Raw genomic sequence first — 24,318 nt, forward strand, 5'->3', positions numbered from 1 at the left:
TCCTACACAGAAGTTCATAACCTCTTTACCACAGGACAACCTATTTTTAAAATGTAATGAAAAGCCTATAAAAGCACTTAGGCATATTTCAAGTTCACTAACATAAAGTAATAAAAGTAGCTCACTATAAAAGAAAAATACGTTTAAAAATCCAAGACACCACTATCAGCATGCAAAATAAAAGGAAATGAAACTCTCACACTAATCCCCCTCAGGACAAAACCTGGAGTAAAGGTGAAATAAAATTCTCTCTCTTTGGTACACTTAACACCAGGAAGTTTCCAGCATGAGGAGGAAGGAAGCCCTGGAGCCCAACGGTAGCCTAGTCCTTGTAGCTCCAAACAGGAGACTCTAGGTTTGTGCTGAACAGCAGAGGGGAGGGGCCCACATTCCAACAAGATCCTAGAAAGGCCACCCCAGAGCGTAGACCCTGGGGACACAGTCTCCTAGAAACCTTCTCACCCATACTTGCTCTGGAAAACGCTCTGGAAATGATTGCTCCTGACAGGCACTGGGGTCCCTGAGGGCACGGCTGGGGGAGTGTGAAATGAGTCCCCGACAATTACTGGGACTTGGCCTGAAGGAAGTCATTGGAGATATATGTTTTGGGAGACTTTATAACCTGGTGCATATTTCCAGATTCCTTTTTCCTCTGACATTCCTTGAAGAGGATCTAGATCCCTCGGTGTCACATTCCAGCACTGCTCCGGCACCAACCTTGCCGGTCCATTCTTCTGCACAGTTGGGTAAGACCTCGTCATCCTACCAGTCCTGTCTCCTGGTTTCAAGAAGAGAAGACCAGATCAGCTCTTCAAGCCATTACTGGTCCTTTATTCAGCACACATATTCCCAAGAATAGTGCCAGCGGGTGCTAGAGCAGCTGACTGTAAATTCTCTATTTGGGGAAGAGTGAAAACCACAAACCTCCACCTTATTTACATCACTTGAGTTCAGCACAGATTCACCTGGTAGGGACTGTGGACACTGGAGAAAAGGTTTATGAAAATGTTATTGAGGGATAGCTAGCTTTTAACTGACACTTAGCTTTTTGTCAGGAAGTGCATGATCCTCTTTGACTCTGACAAACCCCCAGTAGGTAAGTAAAACTACTGTGTTATTTATCGGTTAAAGAGAGGGGTGAAATGAATCGCCTAAAGTTACCAAGAGAGCTAATGTCAAATCTGGGACTTGACTGGACAAACTCCAGAATCCAATTTCTGAAAGATGGGAGATACGCAGATAACACAAACGGGGGGAGGGGTATAACCCTCCCCATCTTAAGTTCCCCTCAGTCAGAGCATTTAGATTTCCTTCCCTCCTCCTTACATATCTTAGAACAAGCAGTCATTATAATGAATCAAACTGCTGAAAATCAGGCTTGGGATTTTATCCAACCATTGCTCTCTGAGGGCTCCAGTTTAAAAGGCAGGATCATGAAGGGTAGCTCTGATGTCAGTATCTCAGTCCTAAGCTTCACCTCCTGACGTAATATTGTGTGTTTGTGCCTTTGGGTGCAGGCAATAACCCATGTGTGTATGTGTGTGTGTGAGTGAGTGTGTGTGATCTTGGAAAGGAGTTGAAAGCTACCCTCCACTCCACATTCAGGGGTACCTGTTAACAGCTCTTCAGAAAATTGCGTTAATCATTTTCAATACACAGATGCCTTGAACTAGCAAGGAGGTCTCAAATCATTCAGAGGTCAGGTCTTTGGCCTTGTCTGCTGCTCCCACATACTAGGTGGGAAGCACTTGGCCTCTTCTGTCCCTGTAACCGTCATCTGCACCATCACACTCTTGAGAGCAGTAACAGAACAGGAATGTTTTCCAGGAAGAAGAATTTGAGTGGTCGAGTATCACCTGGGATTCTGGCTTTCTGGCTTCCACCCAGGGAACTCAAGGCTTTCACTTTGCCTCCAGCATCTTTTGGATGTTCCCCGTTGCTTCAATCTCCAGCGATCAAGTTTCTTTTACCTCTTTCTCCAGAGTATCAGCAGAAATTATCACCGCTCATGACACAGACACTGATCTCCATCCCACCCATCCTATATCCCTGTACTCACAAAGCCTCTCTTCTGAGTCTCTTCCTGTTTAAGTTCCCATGCTGATTATATCGCCTACTTCATTTCTGGAGCTAATTTTTCTTAATTTCCTTAGATATCCTTTAAAAACAAAAAATCAGCATGTGATTGTCCTTGCACAAGTTTATGACTCCACAAAGTTGCTCTGTTGATCGGTAATTTAATTTACATGCTCAAATACCTGCATTAATATTAAACAACTTTGGTATATCTCTACTACCAGAAACGGAAAGAGCAACCCAAATCCAACACTGTAATTCTTAGTAACCAATGAAAAATGTACAAAGCCCTTGTTTTGCTTGAAACCCTTCAAAATATTAACCCAAAATTCTCTTCCAGGCTGATTTCTGCTTACTCCCCAGCCTGTATCCTCTGCTCCTGATAAAATACATGACATATTTTTCCTAAATTTACCCCCCAATAGTCTAAACTACTGGCCCTTATAGTATCATCTCCATAATAAAGAATTCATACTTCAACTATTAGCTGATGGGTAGACAGAGATTGATTTTAAGAGACAGACAAAATCCCATTTGCTTTTTATATATCTGTTTTAGGATTCAGTAATCAGATATCTCCACGAAGAAGCCTACCTGAAAAGGAAGGACAGAGAGAAGAAATGCAGTGTGAGTTAGAAAGGGTTACAACACTGTGGAAGATTCATTTAATTTCTAAACTGTAATGTCTGAACAATGAACAGGAAGGAAAGAGAACCGAGGTAGATAATAAGAGAGAAATCACAGCCACTGAGAGAACTGAGGGAGCAAATTGATGAGGAAACAGAAAGGAACAGGAATGAGCACATGCTGGATGGCTGTGAGCTTCTCTTATGATGGAATCAGGTGTGTGCAAATATAGGCAAGGGAGAAGGTTAAGGAAATATCCCTCATTGGTTTTATTTTTTCTAAAAGACGAAGGAACCAGTAACATGTTCTGGAAAAGTTTTCATGTAGAAGTTCGTCATGAGTTTCAGGAGAGTGGCAAAGGCTTTGAAACTCTGCTGTGAATAATGGACAGAGGCAGGATTACAGAAGAAATGTCTGGAATTGAGGATCATGAAGTCTGGCCCCCGGTGTGTTGTTTCTCTGCCAGTTTGAAGGGTAGGTGAACCTAGAGTGCAGTTGGCAGAAAAAAAATTCCAAGAACTGAACTCACTGGACAAAAGAGGTTAAGAGGCTCAAGATCAACATAGGGTCAAAGCGTGTGTGTACTCAAAATAATGCCCTGTGAGGGTAGCACTGGACAATTAAATGACAGGAGTTAAAGACCATGCAATTCTATCCCTATTTGCATCCACTTACTATTTCCCTCCTCTAATCCAGGGGTTCTTAACATTTTTTGTTCTACAGTCAGGTGAAAAAATGGACCCCTTACTAAGTCCATACTGTACTGTGAATTATTTAATAAATGTATCACACCCACACCAACAAGTCCTCACAAGAATAATTGGTGTTTTGAATTTCAATTCAAGCTCACAGCCCCCTGAATTTAGAACCCCTGCTCTAATCTGACCCTTTCTTCCATTTCTTCCTTCACTCTTAGCAGGACACATTGACCCCTGGATCTTTCTTCTCAATGTTAATAAACTCCCATTTATTCTGCCCTGTTTACAAGACATGATTGAGTCACCCTTCTCCATGTCCACATTCTGGACTCAGGTATCACCCAAACCTGTGAAATCTGCATGTTAAATTAAATATGCTTTTTGTGATATTATTAAAACATCAGAAAGACAAAGAGAATAACGTAAGTACTGTAGATTTAACATGTGACCTTTGATCTTATTTGCTCCAAAAGACTTTTTAAAATAAATCCAAAAATACAGTTGAAATCCACTTCCTTCCAATCCAAAATCTTACTTTTCCCCTCTTAAACCAGACATGACTACAATCCTGAAGTTGGTAATGTACGCTCATTCAAGAATTAAACTTTTATTACATATGTGTGTGTTATTTTAAATATTAGCATTTACATATATTATGTGATATGGTACTTATTTTTCAGCAACTTTCTTTATTTCCATCACATTATATTTTCTTGATTTATTCATGCGAATTCATTCATTTTAACCCTCTCCAGAATTCATTCATAAGAAAATGACACAATGTATGAACAAGTTCTCATTTGCTGGATGACTTGTTAGGACTCCATATGGCAGTACACAATCTTGTGAAATTCTTCCTGTCCATTGATACTAGAGTTTCTCCAGGGTCTAATCTAGAAGTGAATTTGCTAGGTCACAGGTGTATGAATTTTCACCTTTACAAGGGATTGTTTTCAAAGTGGTTCTACTAAATTAGAATCTCATCAGGAAGATGTATGTTTCCATTTGATAGTTTTTTTCTAACACTTAAAATTCTCAGGCATCTACACGTGTTCCAAAATGAAGGACGTTAACTTGAATTTGTTTCACTTTGCATTTCTTTCATTTCTGAAGAGCTTGAATATCTGTTCTTTTATTTATTGGACACACTAGTTTTTAACCTCACGTGCCTCTCTTCAACTCTCTGCTCACTATTTTTTGGGTTTTTTGTTCTTTTTCACATTTTTATGTAAGACTCTTAGGTATTCCGAATATAGATCCTCTCTTGGTTATATGTGTAGCAAATACGTCTTAAAGCCCATGCCTTCTCTTTCCTCCTTCTTTTAGGTGTCTTTTTCATACACTTGGTTTTAATTGTAAGGCAATCAAATTTACAAAACATTCTCTCTATGTTTTGGGCATTTTTTCAGGGTTTAAGAAATAAATTCCTATCCTGATACCATAAACATTTTTTCTCTAAATTTTTTGACATTTGCTATTCCAGTTAATACTTTAGGAATAGTTCTCTGTATTCATTTATATATAGGTCCCCAGCTGGCCCAGCACAATTTACTAAACCATCATTCATCCAATTCCAGCTTTTATCAAACCAACCTATGTCACATATGGAGTTCTAATGTATCCTCCGTCTGTTACTTGGCAAGCAAGTCTCCTGTATAGAATGAATTTTGAGGCCATATGGCTGTCCTTTTCCACTGTTTGAATTATCGTAGCTAAAGCCCTAGTAAAACACACCAATAGCTAAGAGGACATTTATTCACTCTTCTTTATGTCAAATTATCTTAGCTCCTCTTGGTTCTATCTTCTCCTCATGAAGTTTAGGATCATTTTTTTAGGTTCATGTTTAAAAAACACTGGTGGTATGTGATTGGGATTGCATAAATTCATAGACTAACTCAGAAAATTGACATTTAACTACATTCAGTCTTCCTAGCCATTAACCTCATATGTCTCCCATTTAATTGGGCACTCTTTTTTAAGTTACAGGAAAGATTTCTAATCTTTTATACCACACTTGGTATAAAATTCTTTTACTAGAATTTTTAAAATGCCTTAAAATTTCCACTTTTGTGAGTAACAATATTCTTAAAATTATTTTCCAACAACTTTCTCTTACTATAAAAACTATATTGCTTTTTTCTGTCTCTATAAATTTATTTGTATTTGTAGTTTGTATAAATGAAGCCTAACAATATGTAGTACTTTCTGTCTAGTTTCTTTCACTTAGCATACTTCCCATTTTAACATTGATGGAAGTATATTAATATATTATTATACTATAGAGTTCATAAGTATTGATTTTTTAAATATTGATTTATTCCACAAATATTCTTGAACTCTCTTAGTTCCTACAGATACCTTTGGATTTTCTATGGACACAACCATATTTTCTGTGAATTTTATCCATTTTCTGCTTTGCTTTCAAATACTTACATGGAAATATCTTGAAGGGTAGTATTTGTTAATAAAAAAAGTTAATGAAAAATAAATAAATAATAAAATTAAAGATTAATTTCTCTCCTATGTGGCAGCCTCAAATGGCTGTTCTTGGTGTTGGGTGGTGCCACCAAATATGGAGACCTGGGAACAAAGGCTCATTCCACCGTGTGACTCCTTGCAATTTTCATCCGGTGTGCAGAAAGAGAAAAAGAAAATGGAGGAAGCCCAGAACCACCACATCAATAAACAGAGTGGAGCTCAGTCATGTGACCACACATCACTGCACAAGTGCCTGGGAAATGCAGTATAGCTGAGTGTCCAGGAAGAAGAAGACAACTTGCATTTGAGTAAGCAGCTACTGGTCTCTGCCATAATTAGCAAGGACAGAGACTACAAGATGAATCAAAAAGGAAGGAACCTGTAGTCAAGGAGTTAAACTAATATTTCAGGTAGAAAATTATGTTGGTCATTGGACAGAAAGAGAATGTTGGGTTATATAAGGTTTCTTTTAAAAGAAGAATCATCAAGGTCAGAGATAAACTGGGTAAATGTGCCGATGAGCATCTCACTTGCACAGAACTAATGAAATACACCTTAATTTGACACAAGAAATATTGAGTGCTAAACTCTTAGCCTACTCTGTATTTTCTGCATGATTTTTCTGTAAAAACACAACTTTTCTTTCAAAAGTTAATAATTTTTAAAACACTTTGATGCATACAATGAACAAAATTCCACAGTAATTTTTCTGGAGGTAAAAATAAAAATATATAGCTCTCCCTTGCAGAAAAAGTTTGCTAAGTTGAATGTACAGATTAAGGGGCTTCAATTGACATGGTGGCAGGATGACTAAACTAGAAAGTAAGGGAAAGACAGATCAAGACTAAAGACAAAGACCTGACAGTCATTGGCAAGACAATGGTAGAAGCCAGTAAAGAGCGACTAGATACAATGAGGAATGGAAAGAGCAGACCAAAGAGAAAAGCGCTGAAATTAAGACATAAAGTCTATCAAAGGAGATGGTGAAAGTCTTCTTTAAAAATGACATAGGGGAGGAGGGGCAAGATGGCGGCTGAGTGAACTTCCCGGTTACTAGCTCCTGCGGGGAATTGGCTGGGCGGCATTGGAGACTCTTCAGGACCGGGCTGTTTCGCGATTTTTGCTGGTCCGGAGGTGTCTGGACATCGATTTGGAGGGAAGGTAACAGAGAGGATCTGTCTGTGAAATATATACGGACATTCCAGCTACATGTGGAGGATTCCCTCCTTGGGTAGGCGGAGCCGAGGTGTCTGATGCCGCGGAGGCGGGGGGAACCGGGCCAAGCGCCCAGCGGCGGCGAGCCAGGCCGAGTGCGGAGCGGCGGCGGTGGGGTGGGGTGGGGGGGGGGCGGGACGGCAGCGGGATTTCTGTTCTTTGTGTGTGTGTTTTTTTTATCCTCTCTTTCTTGTCCCTGATCTTCTTCTTATTCTATTTTATCTTAACAATACAATAGGTCCTGCAGGAAACACCTCACATTTGATGGGTTTCCTCATCCTCCACTGCCTCATTTCTCTATGAATAGATTTTGGCTATCTACACTATCCCCTTTCCCCTACAACTTGATATCCTCCACCATCTGCTATCTCTCCTATATTCCACCTCCCTTTCTTTGACCCACAAAGTGTCTAACTCTTAAATTCTAATACCTTTGCTTAGTTTTCCATTGGGTATCCGCCCTTGAAAAACTATTACCTCTCTTTTCTCTTTCCCTCTCTTACGAAAACAATAGCTTCTTAGTACGTACCATATTCCTCTTATATTCAGTTATCTACCTCATTATAGGTACTTTCCTACTACTATAACTCTACACAATTTACACGATCTAACCTCCATCCTCCCAGAACTCATAGTGTTGCTTTGTTAACATATATCACCAATACTACTTTACACTTTTTCCTTCCTTACACAATTCCCTTTCCCCAGCACTAATACTTTCCTTTAAACTGAACTTAACCAGCAATAAGAAATTGGAATAGGAAGAACAAAGGGACAAAGAGAAGATATATCACTAACGCAAAAACAACAGCTAATTAATCTCCAAGACTAGACAAAGAAGCTAAGGAACTGATTAAACCCGTCAAGAAGAAATGATGACAAGACAGCAACAAAAATATACAAACCAAACCAGTAATCAGGAAAACATGGCTGAATCCAATCAACAAACTAAAAATCAGGAAGGGGAGCAGATCTTCGCACAAGCAATGAAAGATCTCAGAACATTTATCACCGACAAATTTGATGAAGTAATGAAAGAGGTTAACAACATGAAGACAACACTTGGAGGGGAAATTGCAGACATGCGCAAAAAAATAACAGATATGATGGAAATGAACACCACAATTCAAGAAATCAAAAATACACTTGCAGCAAATATCCGTAGACTAGAAGAGGCAGAGCAGAGAATTATTGATGTGGAAGACAGTACATCGGAAATGAAACAGATAGTAGAATTGGTCAATAAAAAGGTAGAAAAAATCCAGCTAGGAATTAAGGACCTGAATGATAATGCAAAACACTCAAACATATGTATTATAGGCATTCCAGAAGGAGAAGAGAAGGGAAAGGGGTCAGAAGGAGTGTTGCAGGAAATAATGACTGAAAATTTCCCAAATCTACTGAAAGAGACAGATGTACATATCCAAGAAGCACAGCGCACTCCACTGGTCATAAACCCCAACAGGCACACCCCAAGACATATACTTGTCAAATTATCCAATGCTCAAGACAAAGAGAAAATTCTAAAAGCAGCAAGAGAAAAGAAAAACATCACATACAAGGGAAGCTCATTAAGATTAAGTGCTGATTTCTCATCTGAAACCATGGAGGCAAGAAGGCAGTGGGATGATATAGCCAAGGTACTAAAGGAAAAAAATTTCCAACCAAGAATACTCTATCCAGCTAAACTAGCATTCAAAAATGATGGAGAGTTCAAAATATTCACAGATAAACAGAAACTGAAAGAGTATATCAACAAGAAACCTCCCCTTCAAGAAATTTTTAAGGGAGTTCTGCAGGAAGAAAGGAAAAAACAGGACAGTCAGAGATAGAGGAGAGTGTAAGAGCAACAAAAAAGACAAAATTAGAAGGGGAAAATAAAATATTACAAACAAAATATAGCAAACACAAATCCAACCAAAATATGGCTACCACAAATAATTCTCTGAACGTAATAACACTGAATGTCAACGGACTAAACTCACCTATCAAAAGATTCAGACTGGGACACTGGATAAGGAAATATGACCCATGTATATGCTGTCTACAAGAGACACGTCTTAGACCCAGAGACTCATGGAGGTTGAAAGTGAATGGCTGGAAAACAATCATATAAGCAAACAACAACCAAAAAAAGGCAGGAGTAGCTATATTAATATCAGACAAAATAGACTTTAAATGTGAAACAATTGTGAGAGAAAAAGAAGGATACTATATTTTAGTGAAAGGGACAATCTGTCAAGAAGATCGAACGATCATAAATATTTATGCTCCTAACAAGGGTGCCTCTAAATACATGAGACAAATACTGGAAAAACTAAGTGAAAAAAGAGATGCATATACAATTATAGTGGGGGATTTTAATACACCACTATCAATTCTGGACAGAACATCTCAAAAGAGAATCACTAAAGAAACAAAACATTTGAACAGTATATTAGAAGAGCTGGATCTAATAGACATATATAGATCATTACACCCAAACACAGCAGGATATACATTTTTCTCAAGCGCACATGGAACATTCTCCAAGATAGACCATATGCTAGGCCACAAAGAAAGGCTTAAGGAATTCAGAAAGATCGAAATCATACAAAACAATATCTCTGATCACAGTGGAGTGAAGCTGGAAATTTGCAAGGGACGGAGGCCCAGACTTCACACCACAATTTGGACATTAAACAGCACACTCTTAGAAAAACAGTGGGTCAAAGAGGAAATCTCAAAAGAAATCAATGACTACCTTGAATCAAATGACAATGATAACACAACATACCAAAATTTATGGGATGCAGCAAAAGCAGTACTGAGAGGGAAATTTATAGCCATAAATTCATATACCAAAAAAGAAGAAAGAGCAAAAATTGAAGAACTAACTGCACTTTTGACGGAATTAGAAAAACAACAACAAAGTAACCCAACAGGAAGAAGAAGGAAGGAAATAACAGATAAGAGCAGAACTAAATGAAATAGAACATAAGAAAGCACTTGAAAAGATAAACAAGACCAAGAGCTGGTTTTTTGAGAAGATCAACAAAATTGACAAACCTTTAGTGAGACTAACAAAGAAAAAAAGAGAAAAGATGCAAATACACAAAATAAGAAATGAGAAAGGCGATATCACCACTGACCCCACGGAAATAAAGACTATCATAAGAGGATACTTTGAAAAGCTATATTCCAACAAAAATGACAATTTAGAGGAAATGGACAAATTCCTAGAAAAACATAAGCAGCCCATACTGACGAAAGAAGAAATTGAGGATCTTAACAAACCAATCATAAGCAAAGAGATAGACTCAGACATTAAAAATCTCCCAACTAAGAAGAGCCCAGGGCCAGACGGCTTCACAGGTGAATTCTACAAAACATTCCGGAAAGAACTAACACCAATCCTGTTGAAACTATTCCAAAAAATCGAAACAGAAGGAACATTGCCGAACTCCATCTATGAGGCCAACATTATCCTAGTACCAAAGCCAAACAAAGACACCACAAGAAAGGAAAATTACAGACCAATTTCTCTAATGAACCTAGATGCAAAAATACTTAACAAAATACTTGCTAATCATATTCAACAACACATTAAGCGAATTATACACCATGACCAAATGGGATTTATTCCATGTAAGCAAGGATGGTTCAACATAAGAAAATCAATTAATGTGATACACCATATAAACAGATTGAAGGAAAAAAATCACATGATTATATCTATAGATGCAGAAAAGGCATTTGACAAAATACAGCACCCCTTCTTGATAAAAACACTCCAAAAGATTGGAATACAAGGAAACTTTTTGAACATGATAAAGAGTATATATGAAAAACCTACAGCCAACATTGTTTACAATGGCGAAATCCTGAAATCCTTTCCTCTAAACTCAGGAACAAAATAAGGATGCCCATTGTCTCCGCTCCTATTTAACATTGTCTTGGAAGTACTTGCACGAGCACTGAGGCAAGAACCAGATATAAAAGGCATTCAAATTGGAAGGGAAGAAGTCAAAATTTCATTATTTGCAGATGACATGATCCTATACTTAGAAAACCCTGAGAGATCTACAACAAAGATTCTAGAACTCATAAATGAGTTCAGCAAAGTCGCAGGTTATAAGATCAATGCGCAAAAATCAGTAGCATTTCTGTACACCAATAATGAGCAAGATCAGGAGGAAATCAAGAAACAAATACCATTCACAATAGTAAATAAAAAAATCAAATACCTAGGAATAAATTTAACTAAAGAGGTAAAAAACTTATACACCGAGAACTATACAAGACTGTTCAAGGAAATCAAAGAAGACCTAAATAAATGGAAGAATATTCCTTGTTCATGGATAGGAAGACTGAATATTATTAAGATGTCTATCCTACCAAAACTGATCTACACATTCAATGCAATCCCAATAAAAATCAACACAGCCTTCCTTAAGGAACTAGAAAAACTAACTATGAAATTCATTTGGAAAGGAAAGAGGCCCCGAATAGCCAAAGACATATTGAAAAAGAAAAACGAAATAGAAGGAATCACACTTCCTGACTTCTAAACATACTACAAAGCTACAGTAGTGAAACAGCATGGTATTGGCATAAGGAGAGACACACAGACCAATGGAATCGAATTGAAAGTTCAGATATAGAACATCATGTATATAGCCATATAATATTCAATAAAGCCACTAAACCCTCTCAACTGGGAGAGAATGGCCTATTCAACAAATGGTGCCTGAAGAACTGGATAGCCATATGTAGAAGAATGAAAGAGGATTACCATCTCACACCTTATACAAAGATCAACTCAAGATGGATCAAAGACCTAAATATAAGAGTCAAGACCATAAAGATCTTGGAAAGCAGTGTAGGGAAACATCTACAGGACCTTGTAATAGGAAATGGCTTCATGAATATCACACCAAAAGCACCAGCAGCAAAAGAACAAATAGATAAATGGGACTTCCTCAAAATTAAAGCCTTCTGCACCTCAAAGGAGTTTGTCAAGAAAGTAAAAAGGGAACCCACACAATGGGAGAAAATATTTGGTAACCATATATCTGATAAGCGGCTTATACTTGCATATATAAAGAACTCATAAATCTTGAAAACAAAAAGATAAACAACCCATTTAAAAAATGGGAAAAATATTTAAACAGACAATTCTCCAAAGAAGAAATACAAATGGCTAAAAAGCACATGAAAAAATGCTCCAAATCTCTAGCTATCAGGGAAATGCAAATCAAAACTACAATGAGATACCATCTGACTCCCATAAGATTGGCAGCTATGAAAAAAACAGAAGAATACAAATGCTGGAGAGGATGTGAAGAAAGGGGAACACTCATCCACTGCTGGTGGGAATGCAGAAGGATCCAACCATTCTGGAGGACAGTTTGGCGGTTTCTCAAAAAACTAACCATAGATTTGCCATATGACCCAGCAATACCACTGCTGGGTATATACCCATCAGAACTGGACAAGGACAAAACAAGGACACAAACAGATATATGTACACCAATATTCATAGCAGCATTGTTTACTATCGCCAAAAGTTGGAATCAATCCAAATGTCCATCAACAGACGAGTGGATCAATAAAATGTGGTATATACACACAATGGAATACTACTCGGCTGTTAGAACAAATACACTACAATCACACGTGATAACATGGATGAACCTTGAGAATCTTATGTTGAGTGAAGCAACCCAGGCATTGAAGGACAAATACTACATGACCTCAATGATATGAAATAAGCAAACTGCCTCAGAGAGCTAGACACCGGAAAAGAGGCTTACAGGAAATCGGGGGGTGGAGGAAGGATGTGAGTTAATGTCTGGAGGGGTGGAATCTGTGATGAGCTGGCGGTAAGTATGAGCACAAAGAAGGGACAAACGGGGGCAAGGGGTTACCTTTGGGTGGGGCTTTGTGGGTTTGAGGGGGGCTGGGGATGGGCAGAGGGGTAATATTGTCCAAAAATCGGGGGGAGGGAGGGGCAACATACGAACATGGGAGAGTGTCAGGTGTTTGTTGAGAACAAAATGTTGAGAAACTCGTATCAAAGTATAAGTAGGAGGGTTACCTTTTTAGGATGCTCAAGGGGTATGGTCTGATGCAGGACGGACTCCAGGGGAATAGCTGAAGGCTCATTATGCCAAGGTGGGTTGTACCATTGGGAAGAAACCCAAGAAGTGAGAGTTGGGGTGGACCCACATCCTGGAGTAGACTAAAGCCATCAAATAGAGAGAACTGTATCTCTAGTGAGAAAGGATGGCTCCCAGGGCAACAGGGCAGTTGAGAAAGTCAGGTCCTGAATACTGCTGCAAGTATCTCTGGACATGGCTACTTGGGAAGTGGAGATTGGCTGGTGTTGTGGGCCCCAAGGGGAGGGGAAAATGGATGTGGAATGGATGGAACCAAGGTAAATATGGGGGCAAGAGAGGAGTTTTGTGAGAGTACACGAGGATGAATATAAAACATGTAATATTACACCAGAAACATATAGGGGATGACAGACTAATAATGTAAACCATAAGGCAAAACATAGGACAACTAAAAAATTTAGAAAGCTGTACAACCTAAAGTATGGACCACATAGTAAGTAGAGCTGTCACCTTGTTTGAAAGCTATTGTCTCGGAATCTCTACATCAGTTTCATGATTTATGATATGAATAAGTTAAAAGATTATCGCTGCGGAAGGGAAAGGTTTTATGGTGGATCTGGGGAAGTACTGTACACTGTATATATGAATTTCAGTGATCTAAGACTCTTGTCAAGCTGACAATTTGTTGGGATTCACTTTACAGGAAATTTTGGATCACAGAGTGGTTCAACAATGGCAGCGGAGGAATACTGATATAGGATGTTATTGACAGGATATATAGGGTTGACAGGGAGTTATACAGGGCATATGCCCAGGGTATATAGTAATGTCTAGATATACTCATAGTGGAAACAATTAAAGACAACAGCTGGGGGGGTACCAGGCCCCTGGCCAGGGGGGTCACTGTCGTGGACCCTGGAGGAGCAGCGGCAGTCCCCCAGGTGCAACGGCAAGAACCAGGAAGGAAGGAGGGCCCAACAGTGGGCTCCTGATACTTATGGCTATGCTTTTGAGCCTGTACACCTGCAATAAGAACAAGGCCTAGAGTAGCACTGTGCCTGGGAGTTTCCTCCTGACAGCCTTCATATTACTCAAATGTGGCCACTCTCACAGCCAAATTCATCATGTAGATGCAGTGCATTCCCCCCAGCGAGGGACATGACACCCAGGGATGAGCCTCCCTGGCACCGAGGGACCACTACCAGATACCAGCTGAAGATACAACTAGAAAATGACCTTGAATTAAAGGTTCAATACAGATCAGCAGAATATCCCTGTCTACGTATAATAACATGACTTCAAAATGCTGATTGACCTAATGTAAGGGGGAAATGGAAAGGAGAAATGAGATTATAAGGCTATGAGTCTCTGAAAAAGAGTCTGGAGGTTGTCAGAAGGAATGCCCTTATGCACAACTGAGCAGAGTCTGAGAGATAAAGTAGATACAACCCCAGGTATTGGTTCTTTTGAGGGATAAAGAGACCCACGGGTTCTATGGTCATGGCAGATGGGGTTCACTGCCATGGCAGATGGCCCTTTTTTGGAGCCTGTGTTTCTGCATGATGGAATTGGACTCAGAGGGGATCTCTTTTCACAAGACTTCCATGCTACTTTAATGGAATTGTAATAGGTGCTGGGGTTTAAGATATATTTAGGGGATTTGAATCTCTGGACTGATAATATGACACCCAGGCCCAGAGCCTCAACAGACTTCAGCTCCTACACTTTAATTTATTGGACTTACCCCACTCAGCTAACATCGAGTTGAAGAAGGGCAACCACCACAACATGGAGCCTAGAGTGTCTACAACTGAAAGCAGGAGGAGTGCATCCAGTATCCATGTGGAATCTAAGCCCCCACTTGACATAGATGTGCAATGGACACAACTAATCCAATGTCCACAGAGAAAATGTGGAATGGGTGTGGGAAGGGTAGCCATGGTGGCTGCTGGGTTTGGGGAATGGGAGGAAGAGATGAGATGTGGAGGCGTTTTCGGGACGAGGAGTTGTCCTGGGTGGTGCTTCATGGACAATTACGGGACATTGTAGATCTCCCCAGGGCCCACTGGATGGAACGTGGGAGAGTGTGGGCTATAATGTGGACCATTGACTATGGGGTGCAGTGATGCTCAGAGATGTTCTTACCAGGTGCAATGGATGTGTCACGATGATGGGAGCAAGTGTTGCTGTGGGGGGAGTGGGGGGTGGGGGCGGTGGGGTTAAATGGGACCTCATATATTTTGAATGTAATTTTAAAAAATAAATAAATAATTTTAAAAAATGTTGAGAAAATCGTATCAAAGTATAAGTAGGAGGGTTACCTGTTTAGGATGCTCAGGGGTTATGGGCTGATGCGGGACAGACTCTGGGCGAATAGCTGAAGGCTCATTTTGCCAAGGTGGGTTGTACCATTGGGAAGAGACCCAAGAAGTGAGAGTTGGGGTGGACCCACATCCTGGGGAGGACTAATGCCATCAAATAGAGAGAACTGTATCTCTAGTGAGAAAGGATGGCTCCCAGGGCAACTGGGCAGTTGAGAAAGTCAGGCCCTAAATACTGCTGCAAGTATCTCTGGACATGGCTTCTTGGGAAATGGAGATTGGCTGGTGTTGTGGGCCCCAAGGGGAGGGGAAAATGGATGTGGAATGGATGGAACCAAGGTCAATATGGGGGCAAGAGAGGAGTTTTGTGAGAGTACACGAGGATGAATATAAAACATGTAATATTACTCCAAAAACATATAGGGGATGACAGACTAATAATGTAAACCATAAGGCAAAACATAGGATAACTAAAAAATTTAGAAAACTGTACAACCTAAAGTATGGACCACATAGTAAGCACAGATGTCATCTTGTTTGAAAGCTATTGTCTCGGAATCTGTCTCAGAACCAGTTTCAGGAAATATGATATAACAAGTTAAGAGATTATCGCTGTGGAAGGGAAAAGGTTTTATGGTGAATCTGGGGAAGTACTGTATATTGTATATATGAATTTCGGTGATCTAAGTCTCTTGTGAAGCTGACATTATGCTGGGATTGACTTTACAGGAAGTTTTGGATCACAGAGTGGTTCAACAATGGCAGCAGAGGAATACTGATATAGGATGTTATTGACAGGATATATAGGGTTGACAGGGAGTTATACAGGGCATATGCCCAGGGTATATAGTAATGTCTAGATATACTCATAGTGGAAACAATTAAAGACAACAGCTGGGGGGGGTACCAGGCCCCTGGCCGGGGGGTCACTGTCGTGAACCCTGGAGGAGCAGCGGCAGTCCCCCAGGTGCAACGGCAAGAACCAGGAAGGAAGGAGGGCGCAACAGTGGGCTCCTGATACTTATGGCTATGCTTTTGAGCCTATACACCTCCAATAAGAATAGGGCCTAGAGTAGCACTGTGCCTGGGAGTTTCCTCCTGACAGCCTTCATGTTACTCAAATGTGGCCACTCTCACAGCCAAACTCAGCATGTAAATGCAGTGCAGTCCTCCCAGCATGGGACATGACACCCGGGGATGAGTCTCCCTGGCACCAAGGGATCACTACCACATATCAGCTGAAGATGCAACTAGAAAAGGACCTTGAATTAAAGGTTCAACACGGATCAGCAGAATATCCCTGTCTACATATACTAACATGACTTCAAAATGCTGTTTGACCTAATGTAAGGGGGAAATGGAAAGGAGAAATGAGATTATAAGGCTATGAGTCTCTGAAAAAGAGTCTGGAGGTTGTCAGAAGGAATGCCCTTATGCACAAATGAGCAGAGTCTGAGAGACAGATAAAGTAGATACAACCCCAGGTATTGGTTCTTTTGAGGAATAAAGAGACCCATGGGTTCTATGATCATGGCAGATGGGGTTCACTACCATGGCAGATGGCCCTTTTTTGGAGCCTGTGTTTCTGCATGATGGAATTGGACTCAGAGGGGATCTCTTTTCACAAGACTTGCATGCTACTTTAATGGAATTGTAGTTGGTGGTGGGGTTTTAGATATATTTAGGGGATTTGAATCTCTGGACTGATAATATGACACCCAGGCCCAGAGCCTCAACAGACTTCAGCTCCTACACTTTGATTTATTAGACTTACCCCACTCAGCTAACATCGAGTTGAAGAAGGGCAACCACCACACCATGGAGCCTAGAGTGTCTACAACTGAAAGCAGGAGGAGTGCATCCAGTATCCATGTGGAATCTAAGCCCCCACTTGACATAGATGTGCAATGGACACAACTAATCCAATGTCCACAGAGAAAATGTGGAATGGGTGTGGGAAGGGTAGCCATGGTGGCTGCTGGGTTTGGGGAATGGGAGGAAGAGATGAGATGTGGAGGCGTTTTCGGGACGAGGAGTTGTCCTGGGTGGTGCTTCATGGACAATTACGGGACATTGTAGATCTCCCCAGGGCCCACTGGATGGAACGTGGGAGAGTGTGGGCTATGATGTGGACCATTGACTAGGGGTGCAGTGATACTCAGAGATGTACTTACCAGGTGCAATGGATGTGTCATGATGATGGGAGAGAGTGTTGCTGTGGGGGGAGTGGGGGGTGGGGGCGGTGGGGTTGAATGGGACTTCATATTTTTTGAATGTAATTTTTAAAAATAAATAATTAAAAAAAATAAAATACAGAAAATTATAAATAATGGAGAGGATGGGGAGAAATAAGAACAATTATTTCTCTTTATGTTTCTTTCACTGGTGGGAATGTAGAATGGTGCAGACTCTGGAAGACAATTTGGTGGCTCCTCAGCAAGCTAAGTATATCATTGGCATATGATCATGCAACCCTACTAGTAGGTATATACCCAGAAGAGCTGAAAGCAGGGATGTGAACAGATATATGCACACCAATGTTCATAGTTGCATTAATAAATATTTCCAAAAGATAGGAGCAACCCAAGTTTCCATCAACAGAGGAAAGGATCAACAAAATTTGGTTTATACATAAGATGGTATATTATTTAGCTTTAAGAAGGAATGAGGTTCTGATGCATGAAACAAGGGAGTATCTCAATAACCTTATTTGAGTTAAATAAGACAGAAACAAAAGGATAAACAATGTATGACCTCACTAACATGAACTGATTATATTATATAAACTCCTAGATGTAGAACGTAGTAGATACTTTACCAGACGATAGAATGGTGATAAGGAATGTATAGCTGATGCTTATTCTCTGCAGAATTTTAAATTATGTTGACTCTAAATGTTTGGAAATTGACAGAGATCATGGTAGCACAATATTTTGACTATAATTAATAGTGCAGAAGTATTAGTTTGAATGTAACTAACATGGGTCTGTTTGGGGTCATATATATTACTAGAAGGAAAGCTAGAGTATTGAACTGGGGATTGTATAACACAGTGAACTCTTTGGTAGATGAGCATTGCAGCTAATAAGGCAAATATAAGAATGTTGTTTCAGTATTTAAGATCTTAGTAATAGGATGATTTATGGGGTGAAATGCACCTAAAGCTAAATATGGACTTTAGTTAGTAATATTTTAACATTCTTATTCTTACATCAATTTTAACAAATGTACCAAGTCCACGTTAATTGTCAAAATAGATTGTGTTGTATGTCACAAATTTCATTGCCATTTGTATGTTTTTACTCTGAGGCTTCTCTGAAATACATTCAGTGAGATGCAGATCAATACTCATATTCAGAATTAAAAAATAACTTTACATGAGATCCAAGACAACATAAATTATGTTCTACCTGATAATCAGCTTAGCCCTGGTAAGAAGGTAAAAGTGGGTCATGGCGCGTGGAGCTGGCCCATGTGCCGTGCTGATGTGCGCAAGGAGTGCGGTGCCACGCAGGGGTGTCCACCGCATAGGGGAGCCCCACGTACAAGGAATGCGCCCCATAAGGAGAGCTGCCCAGTGCAAAAGAAAGTGCAGCCTGCCCAGGAATAGTGCCACACACACGGAGAGCTGACACAACAAGATGATGCAACAAAAGAAACACAGATTCCCGTGCCGCTGACAACAACAGAAGGGGACAAGAAAGAAGATGCAGCAAATAGACACAGAGAACAGACAACCGGGGGGAGGGAGGGGAGAGAAATAAATAAATAAATAAATAATTTTTTAAGTGGGAAAAAAAAAATGACATGGGGGAGGAAGTCACTGTGCTGGTTACATAGGGACCTAAATAAACCCAATGATTGTGTGATTTACAATCTCCCAATGCCAGTATAGGCACCTGTTATCTCCTGGGCTCTGGTTCAACCTACATTTGGTCAGCAGAATAATTGTGAATTGTCCACGCTGTTCCATACACTGATACATCCTAAGCACTGAAGTGTTTGGTCAAAGAATCTGAATGCTGTACTTCCCTTACTTTGTATAAGATCTGTGCATAATTTGGTCTACACCATTACGCTGTAAGGTACTTGAGAGTTAGATGTGTCTTTATGGGTTTAATAAATTGATGATTAAACTGTATTTATCACATATTTCTAATTTTTCCATGAACCCTAACAAAGTGTGTAGCACATGAAATAAGAAAAGTTAATTATTCCTTACATGCCTAAAATCTAAAGTATTGTGGGTGGTGGTGCTGGGGAAGCAGATAATGGCCTGCTCTCATGTTCAGAATGCTTATTTCCACACATGAATGTTCAGGAGTGACTGACAGTCCCACTGATGAGCAAGGTTTTATTCCCCATATATTGTCTCTGTATCAATTTAGTAAATGCAGGGAGAAAATTGATCACGGGAGTCAAACGTAATGGATAAGGAAATCATGACAGTAACTTCACTAATAATTCTGGATTCTCCTACGTTTTCTTGCTGTAGGAGCTATAAGGAAAGAAAACCAATCCTCTACCTTGTATTTCGCCCTCCTAGGACTTAGCAGTCAGCAGGCACAGGAAGATTTCTTCTTTGTCCTCTTCCTGTTCATCTACCCCATCACATTGATTGGAAACCTGCTCATCATCTGCGACACTTGCTCTGATGTCCATCTTCACAACCCCATGTACTTTTTTCTTGCCAGCCTCTCCTTGGTCGGCATCTTTTTCTCATCTGCAACTGTCCCTAATATGCTCACAAACTATCTTTTTGGCAGCAGAGTCATCTCTTTTAGGGGATGCTTAACACAGATGCATTTCATGCTTGCCTTGGCTAACACTGACAGCTATATCTTAGCTGTGATGGCATGTGATCGTGCTGTGGCCATCAGCTGCCCTCTTCATTATACAACAATTATGAACCCGAGATCTTGTTTCCTGTTTGTTGTTGGGTCTTGGATGATCGGAATGGGCAATTCCCTCCCCCACACTCTACTCACAACCAGTATGTCCTTCTGCAGCCATCAGGAAGTGACCAACTTCTACTGTGACAATAAAGCTTTGCTCAAGATGTCCTGCTCTGACATCCACTTTAATGTGAAATTCATGTACCTAGGGGCTAGTGCTTTCTCCATGCCAGTAATATTCATCATTATCTCCTACATACGGGTCTTCAGCACTATCTTATGGGTTCCATCTACCAAGGGAATACTCAAAGCCTTCTCCACCTGTGCCTCCCACCTCACTGTTGTTTCTTTGTATTATGGGACAGTGATGGGCATTTATTTCCGCCCACTGACCAATTATAGCCTGAAGGATGCAGTGATAACTGTGATGTATGTGGCAGTGACCCCAATGCTAAATCCTTTCATCTATAGTCTGAGGAACCAAGACATGAAGGCTGCCTTGAGGAAGCTCTTCAGCAAGAGAATGTCCTCACAGTGAATGTGAGGTCATGCATTAGACACTGCAGTTGCCAATTAGGAAGACTTTGAGAGTCCTTCCCCAAAAGCCAACTTTGCTCTTTCCAGCCAGTAAATACCACTGGTGAGACTGTAGTCTTACTGTAATGAGCACTTTGTATGTGTTATTGCTCCTTTGGCAGAGAGGCAGCACAGAACATTGAGTGCATGTCCAACCATGCTACTGACTAACACAGTAGAGTTTGGAAAGTCTCAACCTCATCTACCACACCTTCACGTTATGAACAAAAGTATCTGCCAATCTTCTACCACACTGTTAGAGAGTCGCAAGGGCCCATGCTTTGAAGGATGTAAATCACTATTTGAATATTGATTTCTACTGTTTGTTTTAGTTTCCTAGACTACTTAAGTAAATACCATGCAATAGATCAGCTTAAATGATGGATATTTATTAACATACAGTTTTGAGGCCGAGCAAATGTCCAAATCAAGGCATCATCGAGGCAATGCTTTCTCTTCAAGACTGTGGGAATATGGGACTGGCTGATAGCCACACTTGTTCCTTAGCTTATCACTTGGCAAGACACATGGCAGCATCTACTGGTCTCTCTCTTCTCTCCCATTGATTTCAGCTTATGACTGCTGTCTCTGACTTTTTCTCTCCTTGTCTAAATTCATTCCATTTATAAATGACTCCAGTAATAGGTGTAAGGCCCATGCTGATTGATGTGGTCACACTTTAGCTGAAATAGCCTCATGAAAAGGTCCTTTTTATAATGGGTCCACACCCAAAGCAATGGATTAAATTGAAGAACATGCATTTCTGGAGAACATACAGTTTCAACCCACTACATGGTGAGCTGGCCCACACGCAGTGCTGATGCTTGCAAGAGTGCCATGCCAAGCAGGGGTGTCCCCTGTGTAGGGGAGCCCCATGTGTAAGGAGTGCACCCTGTAAGGAGAGCTGCCACACACAGAAAAAGCGTAGCCTGCCTGGAAATGGTGCCTCACACACAGAGAGCTGATGCAGCAAGATGACGCAAGAAAAAGAGACACAGATTCCCGGTGCCACTGACAAGAATGCAAGTGGACACAGAAGAACACACAGCGAATGGACATAGAGAGCTGACAACTGGGGGGGGTGAGGGGGAAGGGTAGAGAAATAAATAAATAAATAAATAAATCTTTAAAAATATATATATATATATATCTATATACAAGAGTTTCCCATATACCCCTCTCCACACACACCCCACTCTTCCCACATCAACAATATCTTTCATCAGCGTGGTACATTCATTGCATTTGATGAATACATTTTGGAGCACTGCTACACAGCATGGAAAATAGTTTATGTTGTAGTTTACTCTCTCTCCCAGTCCATTCAGTGGGCTATGGCAGGATATATAATGTCCTGCAGATGTCCCTACAATATCATTCAGGACAACTCCAAGTCCCAAAAATGCCCCCATGTCACAAGTCTTTTTCCCTCTCTCTGCCTTCAGCAACTCCTGTTGCCACTGTCTTCACATCAATGATATAATCTTCCATTGCTAGAGTCACAATAATTCTATAGGACAATATCAGTAACTCCATTCTAATCCATATTTTATTTCTCCATTCTGAGGACACTGGGATGGCGATGCCCACTCCACCTCTAAATTAAAAGGGCCTTAGATCCCACATGGTTGATGGATGGGATTCTCCTGCTTGCAGTTGTAGACTGCACCACACTCTTTGTAAGTTTGATTACTGCTCTATGCTTGTAAGACTTCGAGGACAGGAGCCATCTTAATGCATTTTATTACTCTCACAGGGCCAGATATATAAAGTACATTGATTCATTATTGGTGATGAATGAATGAAAATAACAGACTATGAAATGTTATCTGATAGTGATCAGACATAATTACACGACATTATTTACTTATCCATTGAAATCTTTAAAGGAGCTCACTTTAGGAGATATTTTTGTTCTTATTGTACAGTTGGCTATCTCTAAACATCATAAGACTGTCTTTAAAATCTTACTAGAATTACACACCCCAATAGACTGATTGCATCATAAACTAATAAGGAAATGGCACATTCTGCATTAATTAATTATAATATAAAGTAAAGCTGAGATGCCATAAAATATGCATGCCAAATATTAAAGAAAGAAAAGGAACTTTATTGAAAATGATGTGTGCATATTTCTCCAATATGGCCAAAGAGAGATGAGATTTTATTCTGGTGACTAACCCTGATTTATGTATTGTTGCAGTGCCATCCAGCGGCTCCGCTCCCAAAGAGGTAAGGACGAACAGAGCAAGACAACACACAGTAACCGCTCTGGAGATGCAGGCTGGTGGCGCAGGTCTGGTTTATTGAGGAAATGCAACAACTTTTATGGGTGGCTGGAGGGAAGCTAAGCATCGTGCAAGCACCCAATTGGTTATGCTAATTCAGCGAGGCTGTTTGGCTCATGGGATCTTGTTGCTGAGGACTGGGGAAGAATTAGGAGTGGCTCACAGTTGTTTACTGCAAGGCTCGGCGCCATCTTTAAGGAGTGGCGCCTGCAGCTCACTCACAATGTATATAATAATTTCTAATACATCACCAAATGCAATGAATGTCTCATGGTGATGGAGAAGGTTGTTGTTATGGGGAGGAGGAGTGGGGTGAGTGGGGTGGGAGGTATATGCGGACCTCATATTTTTTTAATGTAGCATTAAAAAAATAAAAAAAATAAAAAAATTTCCAATACAGACAGTTACTCCAACAGATTAACCCCCTAAAGAACTCCACCACCAATAGTTTGATTGTATTCAATGGAAATTATAAATGTTTTTCAAATATATTTATAACATATAACTGGTGGTTCTTAAATCTCTTCCTTTCAAACAGAAAAATGATTTAAAAATTTGAATATCTTAGATCAATGAACAAATTTTTCCATTATGTACTATTTTAATTGCAAGTAAAAATACAGAATTATTATTTTCTATATATAATACACTGTGAAGAGTTTGTCCATATTGCTGAAAAGATGACTTTTTACTTTTTAATGCTTTCTGAGACCATAAAACACCAAAGATGAGAACAATTTAATCAAAAAAGGATTTGATTATAAATGCATTTGGATCTTGTGGATATATGCCAAAATAATGGAATGAGGGAAGTCATTTTACTTATAGTATGTCAAGGTTGGCCAAAGAAAATGTTTCTTAAAACTATCTATTGTCTGTCCTTATGAGAATGTGAAGAGGTCTGTTATGTTCAGTGCTGTATGCCCAGCACAGTGCTCACACTTAGTAATTACTGAATAAATTTGTGTTAAGCAAATAAATGAATCCTGCAATATTATGACCAAATAAAGAATACACAAAGATTAATTTTGTTCTTGTGT

The 24,318-nt window shown here is 40.0% G+C and overlaps 1 protein-coding gene across 1 annotated transcript; it reads left to right on the forward strand.

The window, feature by feature from the left end:
- The first annotated feature begins 286 nt into the window (after positions 1–286).
- Positions 287–20,949, forward strand: LOC101422152 (olfactory receptor 1A1-like). The gene is made up of 2 exons (XM_012527191.2): positions 287–317; positions 20,012–20,949. Exons 1-2 carry the CDS (start codon positions 287–289, stop codon positions 20,947–20,949), a joined length of 969 nt encoding a protein of 322 aa, XP_012382645.2.
- The last annotated feature ends 3,369 nt before the right edge of the window (positions 20,950–24,318 follow it).

The sequence above is a fragment of the Dasypus novemcinctus genome, chromosome 21 (assembly GCF_030445035.2).
Source record: "Dasypus novemcinctus isolate mDasNov1 chromosome 21, mDasNov1.1.hap2, whole genome shotgun sequence".
In the NCBI taxonomy this organism is placed as follows: Eukaryota; Metazoa; Chordata; class Mammalia; order Cingulata; family Dasypodidae; genus Dasypus; species Dasypus novemcinctus.